This window comes from Rattus rattus, chromosome 18, assembly GCF_011064425.1.
Source record: "Rattus rattus isolate New Zealand chromosome 18, Rrattus_CSIRO_v1, whole genome shotgun sequence".
Classification (NCBI taxonomy): Eukaryota; Metazoa; Chordata; class Mammalia; order Rodentia; family Muridae; genus Rattus; species Rattus rattus.
The window spans coordinates 10,236,702-10,252,057 of NC_046171.1; the positions used below are offsets into that span (position 1 = coordinate 10,236,702).

Below are 15,356 nucleotides of genomic sequence, written 5' to 3' on the forward strand. Positions count from 1 at the left end.
CACCTATAAGAAAGCACAATTATTATACAATGCTACCCTACATGTTTTCCAGTCTTTCTGGCCATAGACTTTCTTTTCACACCCAAAGTATTTTCAGAGTGAGTTCTTGTTTTCCATGATGCCTTCTCATTTTTCTTTGTATTTACCCATTGTTATATTAAATAACAATGTTAAATAAGTGTCTGTTGTGGGTTGTGATCAAACAACTTCTAATTTACTACATTATTCCTAAAAATTTTTTTGAGTTAGTGATTTTGAGTAGAGCAGAAGCTCAGCACATTTTCTTTATGTGAACATTTCCATTTTGACTCTGTCTTTTCCTTATCTTTTAAATTCGCTCCAACAGGAAGTAACTATTAGTCTACTAAGTAGACATCTGGGAGGTAAGTACACTTGAAATATTTCAGCTAGAGGAGAATAAGGATAGATGGACTCATTCCAATCACTGACTTTTAAAGAAAAAAAATGGCATCGAAGGAGTTGGCCAAGGTAATTACATGAAATTAAAATATTTTGCATAGCAAAGATGCCATCTATGGAGTCTACATAATGGGCAAAACTATTGTCTAGGTGTACTTCATGCAAAGGATTAGTAACTGAAGTATGGAATAGATTGCAAAGTTTAGCACAGAAAACTCTACCAATCAAAAATGGACTAAATACCTAAATAGACATTTCTCAAAAAAAGATGTGAATGGATAAATAAATAAATAGATTTAAAGTGTTCAGCTTCCTTCGCTACCAAAGAAATATAAGTTAACCTACTTTGAGATTTCTCTCACTCCAAACTCGATGGTCTTCCTTAAGAAAGCAGAGGACAACAAATAGTGGTGAGGAATGTAAAGTGGTGTAGCCACCATGGAAATCAGGCTGGTTGTTTCCCTATAACTTAAAGTTAGAACCACCATGTGACCCAGATGTACTGAATCTGGGGTGAACCCAATGGACTCTACATCCCACTACAGGGATACTTGCATATCCATGTTCAATCCTGCTGCCTTCACTATAGTCAGGAAAATGAATCAACCTGGATATTCATCAAGCAACAATGAATAATGAAAATTTCGTACATAGACACAATGAAATTTCTTCCATCTGTAAAGTAAAATGAAATCATGGATTTGCAGGAACTTTGATTTTAAGCAGGCAATCAATGCACAGGACAAATACTATATGTTTTTTCTTGTATTCCATCCTAGTTAAAAATGTAGATCCAAGTGGGTGTAAAAATGGGTCAAAACCTGAAAACTACAAAAGGGACCATGTACCTAGGAAAAGATGAGCTTTAAAGAAAGGAATGTGGAAGACAGTGGAACAACGTGTAAGGGAAATATGGGGACCAACATAAGATGAGGAGACAGGGAGAAGACAGTAGAGGGCAGCAAAATCAATCAAAATGAACTATGTTTAAAAATCCCATGTGTAAATACACTGTCTTGCAAGCTAATTTAAGAAACAAAACCTATACATTTTAATGCTTAAAATGCAAATGAACACTATGTTTTAATATAGCAGCAAGTGTTCCTTGTCTAAGTAAAATGTAGAAAAAATAGAAATGTACTTATATAGACTTTTTTTTTTCTCATTCACAACGTAGGGAAACATCATGGAAACAGATAATCACAGTACCCAGAGATTCTGACAGTATTTGTGTATATTCTTCTCAACTACATTTGATGTTGGCCTTCAAGTTTCATACATATAAGCCATTAAATATTTCTAAGTTAAATTTCTAATGGTATGTGAATGCATGTAGATGAAAAGTGCTGGTATCCGATGTCTTCCTAAATTTTATTTATACTTCTGTATTTTTTCTTTATTTATGTAGAGTGTTCTACTGAATCTGGATGTCACCAATTATTTAGACTGACTTCACAGAGAGCTTCAAAATTTCTCCTTCCTCTATTTCCCCAGTTCTCTGTTCTCAAACGCAGATTATCACATCCATTCTTTATTGCTGAGTATTAAGCATCTAAGCCTGGGTCATGCTGCTTATGTAGTAAGCACTTAACAGTTGGGGCCACTTTCCCAGAGCTCTTCCTCTGTTGTTTGCTTATTTGTTTGTTTACTGGGACATGGTCTCCATATAAGCAGTTTTCCTGCCTCAGCCTTCCAAGTGCTGGTCTTATAATCCTGTGTTTATCTGACTGGTCCAAGTTACTTCTTGCATTATACATCGTGCTTTCTTGTGCTTCTGTTTTCCCAGATGCCTTGAGGTTTTACTTCAATCACAGGAACCCTAGATCAGAAAAGCTCCTCCTATGTGGACTCAGCAGTCATTCCCTCATTTCAGCAACTGTCAAATCCTCATTTTAGTATGCTTGAAATCCTGTCTTTTCTTGTGTTGTAACTTCTTGGGCCCTTTTTTCCAGTTATCATAACATAGTTTACTTGACAGATACTAAAGAACTTTCCTCTTTTCTCTTCTAGCTCCATCAGTGTGACAATGGTATTTGTGTCCTCTTCTTTGATCCCAGAATCTTGTCTGCCTCATCAGTTTCCTCTTCAGATTATGGAAATATACAGCTCTTTGCTTATCAAAAAACATGTTTTCAAATACAACCCCTCCATTCCTTTCTTTCAAAACTCATTTTCTATAAAGGTGTATCTTTTCTTTTTAAGTAAATAATTAAAATAATAGTGTTCCTTTCAATGAAAATAAAATTCTTAAGTAAATATGAATATATTAATTGTAAAACATTTAATATTTAATTATACCATCAAGGTTTACTAAAAGGCTTTTTGAGGTGTTTTCCTTTCTTCTCAATATTAAGAAAGTACCTGAATTACCTCTCTAAGAAAGAGTGATTTGAGCAGACATTGTTATGAGAAGTAGCTTCCTCTGGTTCCCTTCTTTCAAAGGTGCCCTGGATTCACTCTGTACATGAACAAAGAATCAGATTCAGTGTGTGGAGAGTCAGTGGTGCTGGGAGTCACCAAGAGAACTCCTTAGCTGCAGGGGAGTTGAACATAGGTTAACACTGGGTGATTCCTACAAAGGGGGAATCATCCAAGCTGTAGAAATAACTAGATGAAGAAAATAATTAATGAACTGGGGAAATCTTATAAGGATCCTGAGAAATTCTAAGCTTTATAGCTAGAATAACCCCATTCTAAGAAATGGGGTTATCAATTGTGTAATTCTTTCAAGGGTTGGTTTCAAACAATTCAGGGTGGCTTCTTTGAATGTGATACATATTCTATGTGTCTAAAATACAACAGACATTCCTGTTCAAAATCTAGCCTCATGGAAATATATATTTATCATTCTCTGAGCCAGAAATAAAAATAATAGCACCAAAACACAATGGAAAATAATTAGCTATTAAGGAAATCTATCAACCACACTGTTTTGTATAATCAGAAAAAATTTAAAACAACACTTTTAATATTTAGAGCTTTCACATTTGGAGAATGTTTAGGGAACCAAGAACAATGGAATTAGATGAGCCGTAGCAATGAAATACAGAAGCTAAAGACCCTTCATCAGCATCAACCACAGTGAGGAACCCATCACTAGGAATAAAGAAGCCTGAACTATGCTTATTTGTGTTTAATGTTACAAACTGGCAGATTAAAGAATGAGATATTTTAATCCTAATTCACTCTCTTACCTGACTGTTGAAACATTTTTTTCAGGTGCATGTCTAGAAATTGCACAAGTTGGGAAGTATTTGAAGCGACAGTTCATGCTGTACCTCTGGCTTACTGTCTTCATCTGTAGATACCTCTCTACCGTCCTGAAATTCTGCAAGAACGCTAAGAAGAGTTAGCTCTAGACATAAAAGTCCCAAGGGAGCTTGTCCCTCAGGCTGAGCAGGATAGATGTGAAAATTAATAGGGTACTTTCCCCCACCTGCCATAGGGGAAATATGCTCGCATAATTCTTCTGAGATCTTTGTGTTTTTCCTTATTTTTTTCCCCATAGTTTTAGGTACATGAACAAAAGAGGTCAAGGTGGTCATATACATCAACACAGTCAATTTCCTTTTATCTCTTTAGAGTTTTGAGTTCATTCCCTCATCTATATAAATTCCCTGGAAATGCACTGTACATTCCATAGGAAAATGGGCATAAATTTTATTTTCATTGATTACAGATACATTGTTTTGATTTGTGCTGTGGAATAGTCTTCCACATTTTTGATGGTTTGTATATCCTTGGCCCAGGGCAGTCTTAGAAGGTGTGGCCCTGTTTGAGTAGGTGTGGCCTTTTTGGACTAAGCATGGCACTGTGGGTGTGAGTTTTAAGACTCTCATCCTAATTGTCTGAAAGTCAGTATTCTGCTAGCAGCCTTCAGATGAAGATGTAGAACTCTCAGCTCTGCCTGCACCATGGTGCCATACTCCCACCTTGATGATAATGGACTGAACCTCTGAATCTGTAAACCACATCCAATTAAATGTCCTTTACAAGACTTGCCTTGGACATGGTGTCTGTTCACAGCAGTAAAACCCTAACTAAGACACCATTTTTATTTTCCTGTCTTCATCTCTCAAGTGCTGTAATTTCAGAGATGTAAAAGTATGACTGACTGGAAGTCTGTCCATCTTCTGTGTAATGATATCATGTTTCTTTAGCATCATTTATTAAATAGTCTTTCTTTTCTCCAACATATATCTTAATAACTTCAATGCTGACTTGTGAGATAGCTCAGTGTATAGGGAACTTGCTGTGCAAGCATGAGCAGCATAGTTTTAATTCCCAAGACCCACATAAAATCCAGACTTAAATGGTGGCAACCTCAGATACCAGCAGTCAGGAGACAAAGATGGGAGATTCCTGTGGAATGTTGGCTATGCAGACCATACATATCAAATAGCTTCTGGGTCAGGGACTGGACTTGCTTCTGTACTGTGGAGAGTGATTGAATAATGCAACCAATATAAATTAAACCTTCACAAGCTAATGATCAAACACAAAGACACATATGTTCCTACACACATGGAATTTGTGTAAAAAGACAGAAACCAAATAATTCTGGGTGCTTAGGATTACTTCTGTCGTCTCTATTTGATTTTAGTAGCATATGTCTCTGTTTTTGTAATAGGAACATTGTCAATATTTCTGTATAGACTAATTCGAATCAAATGTAAAACCTTTAGTATTGTTCTTTCTTCCCATTGTTTGCTCTTCATGATCTTTTCAATCTCTATATGAAATTCTTTCCATTTATCTCTCCCAATAATATCACTTGGATTTTGATGAGAAAAGTGGAAAAATCTGTACATGGAATTTCTGTGGGAAATATAGCCAATTTCAAAATATTAATGCTACTCAAATGTGCATAGCCAGGAATCTCTCATAATCAGCTGTCTTTTTCAACATGTTTTTCTTTAGTTTTCTTTCACACAATAAATCCCAAATGCAACCTCCCTTCCCTAGAGTTCAAAGAAATCTCCCTAGAGACAACCACATACATCTATATCATACTATCTTCTCATTTCTATCCCAATTTGCTCATGTTCCTCCAAACCATCTCCCTTTCTAGTCCCCTTCACCTTCTGCTTTCATTTGTATATACACGTTATACAACTTAAGATATAAAATTACTTCCCTATACACTATTATTCTCTGCTTCTTTTAAAAGCCTTCCCCCATGTCAGGAGCTAATAAGTAATAACTAGCAGGTGACCTTCCTGGGTTGGTCTGCCTTGGATTATAATCCACAACACATTTCCTCTCATAGGCCAGATCCAGGAGAAAATCATTTTAGGAAAGATTCCTGTATTAATATACTTTTCTGTTAATATGTATATATGTATATATCTCAACCTGTAGGTATCAGCCTACCCTTTTGAGCAGATCTTTGCAGATATACAAAGAGGCACTACTTGTAGTAATGCTATATAGTCAAACAGATGATTTCTTAATTCTTAATGATGATCCTATAAGAATTCCTAAAATTCTACCAGTATTTATTAAGTTCTTTTATAGTGGGACTGTTATTAGATACTTTTGTGATATGTGAATGAAAACTCTGCCAGTTCCCTGTGTTTTACTAGTTAATTGCTTCTAGATAGTAATCTGTCTTTCTACTACTCAGATCTCATTCTGAGAGGTTGTAATATAATTAACGAAAGCTCATAAAAAAGGATTTATTATAGGTTCCAGGACAGAAGATAAAATTTTGACTGCATTTATATATACAAAACTTCACTTAGTTATGGTTTTTAACTTTTAATGAAGTATTGGATCTGTGACAGGTGATGGAGGTTTAGTCAGATAATTACTCCTATAGTGTATGCATGTGAACATTCTCTGTTATAAATTTCTCTTTCAATTTATGATTCAATTTTACATGTGAACTTGTGATGAACATTTTAACATATGATCATTTATTCTGAAAGATGCATAAGGGACAAAGAGAAGAGGGAGGAATTGAGCTGAGGAGAAGATTTTTAGACAGAACACTTTTTAGACAGAACTGAACTCAAGAAGAACTTAGAAGGAAAGCAGTGGTAAAAAATGTCATTGAGATTAAGAGCATTATTGTGACATCAGAGCAGGAGAGAACAAGATTCGGAGAAAACAGAGGGCAATAACTTAGAAACTCTAGGTAACAAAAAACTAAGAGTGCATGTAACTATGTAATTGTGAGAATGTATGTATGTGTGTGTGTGTAAGTATGTAATTATGAGAATGTATGCAAGGTAGGCCCAACCAGATTGAATGTAAATGTATAAATGTGTATGCACCAACCTGTATTCATATGTTTATGTATATTTGCTTATATAAAATTTTTCCTTCTGCAAGCATTATTCTTTTCTCCTGGTTCAATAGAAGTTTATTGCTACTGGAAGCCTGACAAGTATGAGGGATCAGGACAAAAGGGAAAAGTCTTTAGCTATTAATCCTTTACTTAATCTCCTGCTGCTTTAGGATGAAGTTCTAAGTGCCAGAGACTTACAGTTTCTGACCTCAGAGGAACATAGAAGGCAGGTCAACTATACTAGCAGAGTAACTTAGGTTTAGATAAGTAAACTTTTTTTAAATATTATACAGCAACCCTAAATATCTTGCAAGACAAAGTTTGATACTCTTCCCTCTCCTATACCTCAAGAAGAACCAATAAGAAAGAAAACACCACTGGAGCTAGACCCAGTCCCCCTCACAGTCCATAGCCTCTTCTTTCTTAAATTTCATATATACTGAAATCAGCTTAACAGAACAAAGAGAGCTATGCCCCACAGTTTTTTTTTGTCCTCAGGAAATGTAACTTCCTTAAAATATACCATACTATATCCCTGTGGCAAAGAAACATCTTATTGATGGTGTGGTTCTTATGTAAGTCAGGGGCAGAGCAAATGGCAGTTTTCTTATCCTAGTTTGAAGCTCAGCTTGGTGACCAAAATTGTTTGATGCCTAGGATACATCAAGATAAACTCAAATCAAATCATATCAAATGAAATCAAATCAAGGCAGTGCAGCATGGGAGGATGATGATAGACAGAGATCTGCATTCTGCCATGACTCATGGTGAGTCTGGGGAAAATGGCCAGAGACATGCCATTTAGCAAGTGTGGCCATAGACACAGAGTCCTGCCTAACACAATACAGAGCAGTCATGCTGTGCAGAGACTGGCTTTCCAATGCTTGGCACAGGTGAGCTATAGACACTTGGGTAGCCTCACACCACTGCAGCTCAATCAGAGGAAGTCACTCAGGGGTTCATCAGATAAGGTACTAATCTGCAGCAGGAGCCTCCACAATGCAAGTATGTGGTGGATAGATGGAAGAGAAAGAGAAGTGGAGCAGCTTCAACATTATGAAGGCAGGTGGAACTGGAGACTCAAGGGCAGAAAGAAGTATCCTGTTGTGAGTAGCCATCCCTGCCACTTTGGACCTTGGTAGGGTTCAAGCCAGAACTGCCACTGAATTTCATAACTGGATCCTTGACTAAGCAGTAGCAGGAGGTGGTTTAAATGTCCATGGTTCATATTATCACTAGAGAACACAGGGTTGTCCTTGGTTAGGGCAGTGGCAATGGACCATTTAGATTTCCAGTAGCTGTGTACAAGTGGCCATGTGCCTCTCTGGTTGCAGAGCTTTTGAGAACTGATCCCATGTCTCACTAGCAGTTGCACCAGAGACAGCAGGCCTTGAATCTTGCCTGGCATTACAAGGGATTTGGGCCTGGTGGTGCGGTGTGGGTGATCTGGATATGAAAATCTGAGTGTTGCACAACTGATCCTATCATCACTGGTCTGCTATATGGTTGCCCAGGTGCTGTTTGCCATGCTGTCCATGAGATCATGAAAAGGAAATAACTTCTCATCAACTATAGCACTGGGGAGAGAGGGCAGTGTATGTGGCTTGAGTGTCAAGCAGTGCTGACCCTGGGGTTGATGACTGCAGTGAGTGGAGTTCTGTGCTTTTGAGAGATGAAGAGCTGACTCCACCATTCCTCTACCTTGAGGTGGTGTGAGTATGGAGTTGATGCCCTCCTCCTCCTCCCTCTCACTACCTGTAACGCTTGGGGAACAGGCTTTGCAGTTCACCTTAGCAGCACAGTAGAGCTGTGGATAGGGCAGAGTAATTTAGTCGAGAGGCCAAGAGCATTGGAGAGCCGGCCCCTCCACACCTCTTCTGTGAGTTGCCATCGGGGGCATGGATGTTCTTTGGTGTTGAGTCAATTGTGTAAGCTGGTCCAGGTGGGATCAAGAGGGCAAATGAGCTGGAGAGCTGGCCTTTTACCTTGCCTGTGCTGCACAGTCAAGCTGGCCCTGGTTTAATACTCACGTGTGAGCCATCCCATCGCAGGACACAGTAATCAGGTAAGCAGGCACTGTGCTTTGACTGGGCTGCCCAGTGTGGGTGGCTGGATGTATGGGTGTGGTTGAGCTAGCCCAGAAGGCATGGCTGTAGGAGAACTGACCCTCCCTCCTGCAGATGGCATTGGGTGTCTAAAGCAGAGCTATGCTGGAGTGCTTACCCTGATGGTGCACTGACCAGCTTGGCTCATATCCAGGGTGCTGAGTTGGCCCACTCCACATCTACACCATGTACAAAGAGTTGGAACTTGCTAAAGGACCAGTACTGCTAATCCAAAACTGCAGGATTTCCAATGCATAGAGCAACAAGAGCATAAGCAGGAAGAGGCCCAGTGAGGATCCAATATTGTTGTTAGGTAAGCCAGAGATGTGGAACCAGATCAATGACTCATTGCAATGAACAAGTGTAAGTGAAGATAGGTAGACCTAAGGATACACTGTAGGACACACTGTGTCATACTACAGCTTACATAGTAAGATGTTTTCTATGCATCTCTGTCTCTCTCTCTCTCTCTCTCTCTCTCTCTCTCTCTCTCTCTCTGTGTGTGTGTGTGCTATTTTAATTTTAGGTTAAACATGCAAAGGGCAGATAGGTGGGGATAGGGATGAACAGGAATTGTGTTTGTAATGTGAAACTCACAAAGAATCAATAAAAAGTTGTTTTTTAAATGTCATTATGAACAAAGGTCCTTAAGAAACTTTGGAGACATGAAACCTTCACTGTGCATAATATGTAGTGTCCATCATGCACCACTGAGCAGGAATCTTGACGCTACCTAAATTAGGAATCACAGCTAGCTTTCCTGAAAATGAGAAAATCAGAGCACATTGGATCCCAGAGAAGTGAGTTGGGGCACTAGGTAACTGTGCAAAAAACATAAGTGCATAAATAAACAAATAAATAAATACCCCTCACTCAAGCTGTGCAACTTAATTAGAAGAAAAACCTCTTCTATATGAATTTTCTTTTTAAAAGTAAAATCTGAAGTGTTTTCAAAAGATTTTATTGCTGTTTTAATGTTGAGGAAAGATGGGGTTATTGTTTGCATGTTTGTCTGTAAACCACTCTCATTCAGGAGACCAGAAGAGGGCATCAGATGCCTTGGAAATGGAGTTACAGGCAGTTGTGAGTCCCCATGTCAGTGCTTGGAATTGAACCACATTCAACTGCTAAAGCAGCCAATGCTTTTAACCAATGCACCATCTCTGAAGTCCTTCAAAAAACATTGTGAAGCAAAAGGCAGATAGCACTAATTTGTGAAAGAAAATCTTGTAAGTGTACAATCTCTCATTCAGAAGCAAAGTTAACTTGGATGGAATTCAAACTGAAACAACTAGATAGCAAGGAAATAGACACATTCAGTAAATGATACTGAGAAAAAGTACGACTCTTTAGATCAAAGCTATGGGGAATTTTGGTTCAGTGTGAAGGGTTTTGTTGGTTTTGACCATCTCCATTGGACCTGCCCTATCTCATCACTAAAGAGCTTTCCTAACCAGCTACAGCTTCTGCAGCCTTGTGGCCCAGTTGCAGGAACTGAAGGAAGGAGCTTTTATCTTTGTTCAAGAGCAAATTATCTTCCACCCTACAGTTAATTATTTTCTTTTTAATGCCTTAGTTGTTTTGTTTGTTTGGAGGGGAAAGTTCATTGACTTGTATGAGTATACACTTTCATTGAGTATACACTGAATCCATTTTGTACTGCTTTTATGTGCATATGTGTGTACTCATATACTAGAACATGTCCCATATTCCTGAAGTAAAAATACACTCCTTCTCCCAGGAGCTATTTATTGCCCAAGCTCTTCATCTAGGGGTCGAAATTTGTACATAGACATCTAATCTTTCATCAGAGAAGGCACAGGAAGTTGTATGAGAAGCATCAAGGGTATATAAGCTCAGAGTTGGAGAACAGGGAATACTGGGTAGATTGGATACAAACACATTATATGCATGCAAATATTAAATAAAATTGGTTTGATAAAAATCTAACCACAAGAAGCACTCTTACCTTGGACTGTATTCCATCACTTGAATGCTGGTAGCTAAGGTTCTCAACAGTGAGAGTGTTGGTGGGAAAAGAGAAGCTACTAACCAGAGTTTGAAGAGTATAGCCAGTCAGATGTAAAATATGACAACATCCTTCTGCCGTTTTATATTTGATATATTTTCTTAATGAAACATTATCTAAACTGTTTATAAAGCTAGTTGTGTGTCAGAAGCCATTACAGAACTAGCGGGTAATCTTCCTGAGATGATCTGCCTGGGTTATAGTCCACAACAGATTTTTCTCCCATAGGTAGACCCAGGAGAAATTAATTTTAGGAAAGATTCCTGCTGTTAATATGCTTTTCATGTTATTATCACATAAATAATATTCACTAGGCATTAGCCACCATTTTGAACAGATCTCTGGATATTTATGATGATGTGCTGTCTTGTAGTCTTGCCAAATACACAAATGACTTCCTAATTCTTAATGGTGATCCTATAAGAATTCCCAAAATTATAACAGTATTTATTAAGCTCATTTATAGTGGGGCTGCTATTAGGTCCTTTTCTAGTCGTCAAAACTGCAATGAGAATTATGTCAATCTCCCTGTGTGTCACCAGTTAATTGCTTCTATATACTATCTAGACTTTGTACTATCCAGAGCACATTCCAAAGGCTGTGAAACCATTAACCAAAGGTAATAAAATGGAAACAACATTTTATTATAGGTGCTAAGATACAATATAAGATATTCACTATGTTTATCTTTACAAAACTTCAACAACTAATGATTTAATTATGCTGTCACCTTTTAACTCTTAATGAACCAGGGTTTTTTTGTTGTGACAGGTGATGAATATTTCAGCCATTCGGCATTCCTCGTTGTGAATTCTCTGTTTTAGACTCTGAACCCCATTTTTTAATAGGGTTATTTGCCTCCCTGCTGTCTAACTTCTTCAGTTCTTTGTATATATTGGATATAAGCCCTCTATCTGTTGTAGGATTGGTAAAGATCTTTTCCCAATCTGTTGGTTGTTGCAAGCTTCTTATTCGATTTATGATTTCATTTTATGTGTGAACTTGTTATGAAATTTTAACATGTGATCCTGTATTCTGAACAATGTTTAAGGGCTGAGGTCAAAGAGAAGAGTTAGAACTGAACTGAAGAGAAATTTATAGACAGAACTGAGGATAAATTTTTTAGACAGGACACAGAACTTTTTAGACTGAACTGAATTCAAGAACTTAGAAAGAAAGTCATAGCATTGGGAGAAAAGGCATTGAGAGTAAGAGCATCATTGTGACATCAGAGCAGTAGGAGTGAGCACAATTAGGAGAAAAAAGAGAGCAATAATTGAGACACTCTAGGTAACAAAAACAAAACAAAACAAAACAAAAACAAACAAACAAACAAAAAAACTGGAGAGCAATGTGCATAGTGCAGAGAGAAAGAGGAAAAAAATAGCTGCAGAAAGTAGAAGGAGCAGGCAGGATTCACCTTACCAGGGGACAGAACAGGTCTTTTCTTAAAAACAAGCCAGGCTTAGTCTTATTAAAAGAAATACAGCTTTGTACTTACAAACTTGGTTTTAATTCATGCAGCATTAAAAGGGTAGAAGCATTTTTTCCCCCTTTTTTTCAATAAAGATGAAGGTCATTTTTCATTCTGAGTTAGTCAATTCTTTCTGCCCTGGTGCTTGGTATATGTAAGTGTGTGTGTGTGTGTGTGTGTGTGTGTGTGTGTGTGTGTGTGTGTGTGTGTATAAGTATGTAATTGTGAAAATGTATGCAAGTTCGTACCGTTTTGAGTGGAAATGTGTAGATATGCATGCATGGATCTGCATGTGAATTTATGTGATTTTTTTTGGGCATATTTTCTTCTGTGGACATTTTTTCCTTCTGTGAGCATTATTCTTTTGTCCAGGTTCAATAGAAGTTTATTGCTTCAAACTTCCCCTGAGCCCAACAAGTGAGAAGCATGTGGGCAAAAGAGAAAGGGCTCTAATAATTAATACTTTACTACAAGTGTTAGCTGCCAAAATGACGGGTTTTTAACCCTTATAAAGAGCAAGAAAGATTTTAGAACATTTTAGAAATTATCATCAACATTTCAGTATATTTAGAGAGCTAGAGCATCTGGAAACAATCAGTCTTTAAAGCACTTCGGAGTCCTACTTGGTTTCTCCCCTTAACCAGCACCAGGCTTGGAAGCAGAGGCAGGTGTGGTAGATATAGAACTATAATCCCAGCAATTAAGAGTTGTAAGCAAGTCATGAGGATTTCAAGGCCAGCCTGAGCTACAGGAGACCCAGTCTCAAAAATAATAATTAGTAATAAAAGTTTAAAAATAAAAACTTATCTACTCACTACTAGTAGCCCAATATTAACAAATAAGAATTAGGTTTAAAAGAAATGTTTTGTCTCTGAAACTTTTAGTAGCTGATTCATAATTTGCAACTAACTTTTCAAATTGAGATACCATAGTTTTAATAATTCCTCAAAATTAGGAAGCATAATGATATTCATTGATATAATGAGTTGAAAGATGACCTAGTATAAGTACTAAATATATTAGACATGGGGAGTATACACAAATTTCTATACACAGTTACATAAGGACACATTACTGTAAGTTACAAGTCAATGCTATCAACTGATATGCCAAATCAAATTCAGGAAACGAATCCTATGATTAGTGCCCCACAAATTATGTTTCCCTTGCTTTAAAAGATCAATACATTTAGATTTTTGCCATCATTAATTTTGATCAGTAATAAATGTGTACATCTATTATCCATAAGAACAAATCTTAATTTCAGAAATATATCTTAATTTCTCATTGCCTGGTTATTTACACCTTAGGAGAGTTTGTTTGATTTCTTCACATCAGAGCCATCTCCTCACCTTCCTATTTAATGCATTCCTCACTTCTTTGTTTCTTAAGGTGTAGATGAGTGGATTGAGAGCAGGAGTGACCACACTGTACATGATGGCAATGATTCGCTCCTGATCCAGAGCACTGCCTGAGGCAGGACGGATGTAGTTAAAGAGAACAGGAACGTAGAGCAGAATAACAACCATGAAGTGAGAGGCACAAGTAGACAGTGCTTTGTGGAGCATGCTGCAGGAATGGGTCTTGAGGAAAAGATAGGTGATGATGTAGAAATAGGAGAGAAATGTCAGAAAAAAGGGAGTGAGGGCAATGGTGCCTGTGACTGTATTGAGCAACCAAAGGTTGAGCTCAGTGTTTCCACAGGCCAGATCCAGCAATGGCTTAATATCACAGAAGAAATGATGGACATGATTGGGACCACAGAAGCTCAAACGGGATGTCATTACAGAGTGAAGCAAGGCATGTAAGAAGCCCATGATCCAGATAGTCACAGTCATGTGAATACAGAGCTGGCGATTCATGATGACAGAATAGTGGAGTGGTCTGCAGATAGCCACAAAGCGGTCAAATGCCATCACTGGCAGCAGCAGGGCCTCAGTGCTACCCAGGAAGTGGAAGAAATGAAGCTGAGTTATGCATCCCAAGAAGGAAATTGCTTTGCTTGTGGAGAGGAGGTTCTCCAACATCTTTGGCAGTGTCACAGTGGAGAAGCAGATATCTAGACATGCTAGGTTTCCCAGGAAGAAATACATAGGTGAGTGGAGCCTTGGATCCAAGATGACGATCATCAGGATGGCTCCATTCCCAGTTATATTGACAAAGTAGATGGTGAAGAAAATCACAAAGAGAATGGGGTTTAATTCTTGTATGTCTGTCACTCCTAGGAGGAGAAATTGAGTGACTGAGGTTTGATTGGACATCACCTATAAGAAAGCACAATTATTATACAATGCTACCCTGCATGTTTTCCAGTCTTTCTGGCCATAGACTTTCTTTTCACACCCAAAGTATTTTCAGAGTGAGTTCTTGTTTTCCATGATGCCTTCTCATTTTTCTTTGTATTTACCCATTGTTATATTAAATAACAATGTTACATAAGTGTCTGTTGTGGGTTGCAATCAAACATCTTCTAATTTACTACATCATTCCTTACCATTATCTTTTTAGTTAGTGATTTTGAGTAGACCAGAAGTTCAGTACATTTTCTTTTTTCTTTTCTTTTTTTATTGGATATTTTTATTTTTATTTCTAATGTTATTCCATTTTCTGATTTCCTGTGCATAAACTTCCTATCCCATCCTTCCTTCCCCTTTTTGTATGAAGGTTTTCACCCATCTGCCCACCCACCCCTTTCTCCTTCCCCTCACTGACCTTCCCCTACACTGTAGGTTCCAGCCTTGGAGAACTGAAGGGTTCTCCTCCCATTGGCTGGGACATTTGCTTTATGTGAACATTTCCATTTTGACCCTATCTATTCCTTATCTCTTATGTTGGGTCCAACAAGGAGTAGCTTTTAGATCATTTACCAAGTAGACATCTGGGAGATAAATACACTTGAAATATTCCAACTAGAGGAGAATAAAGGTAGATGGATTAATTCCAACCACTGACTTCTAACAAAAGGAACAGCATAAATTGAAATGGTCAATGTGATCATATGAAATTAAAATATTCTGTCCAGCAAAGATGTTATCC

General features: G+C 37.8%; 1 protein-coding gene across 1 annotated transcript; it reads right to left on the reverse strand.

Annotated features, from left to right (window-relative positions):
* Window positions 1-13,654: 13,654 nt before the first annotated feature.
* Window positions 13,655-14,581, reverse strand: LOC116887509 (olfactory receptor 12D2-like). Its single transcript, XM_032889135.1, has one exon. The coding sequence runs from the start codon at window positions 14,579-14,581 to the stop codon at window positions 13,655-13,657; it is 927 nt and encodes a 308-aa protein (XP_032745026.1).
* Between the last annotated feature and the right edge of the window lie 775 nt (window positions 14,582-15,356).

Excerpts from the sequence above, each read along its gene's own strand:
- LOC116887509 (XM_032889135.1), bottom strand. The coding sequence starts at position 14,581 with ATGTCCAATCAAACCTCAGTCACTCAATTTCTCCTCCTAGGAGTGACA.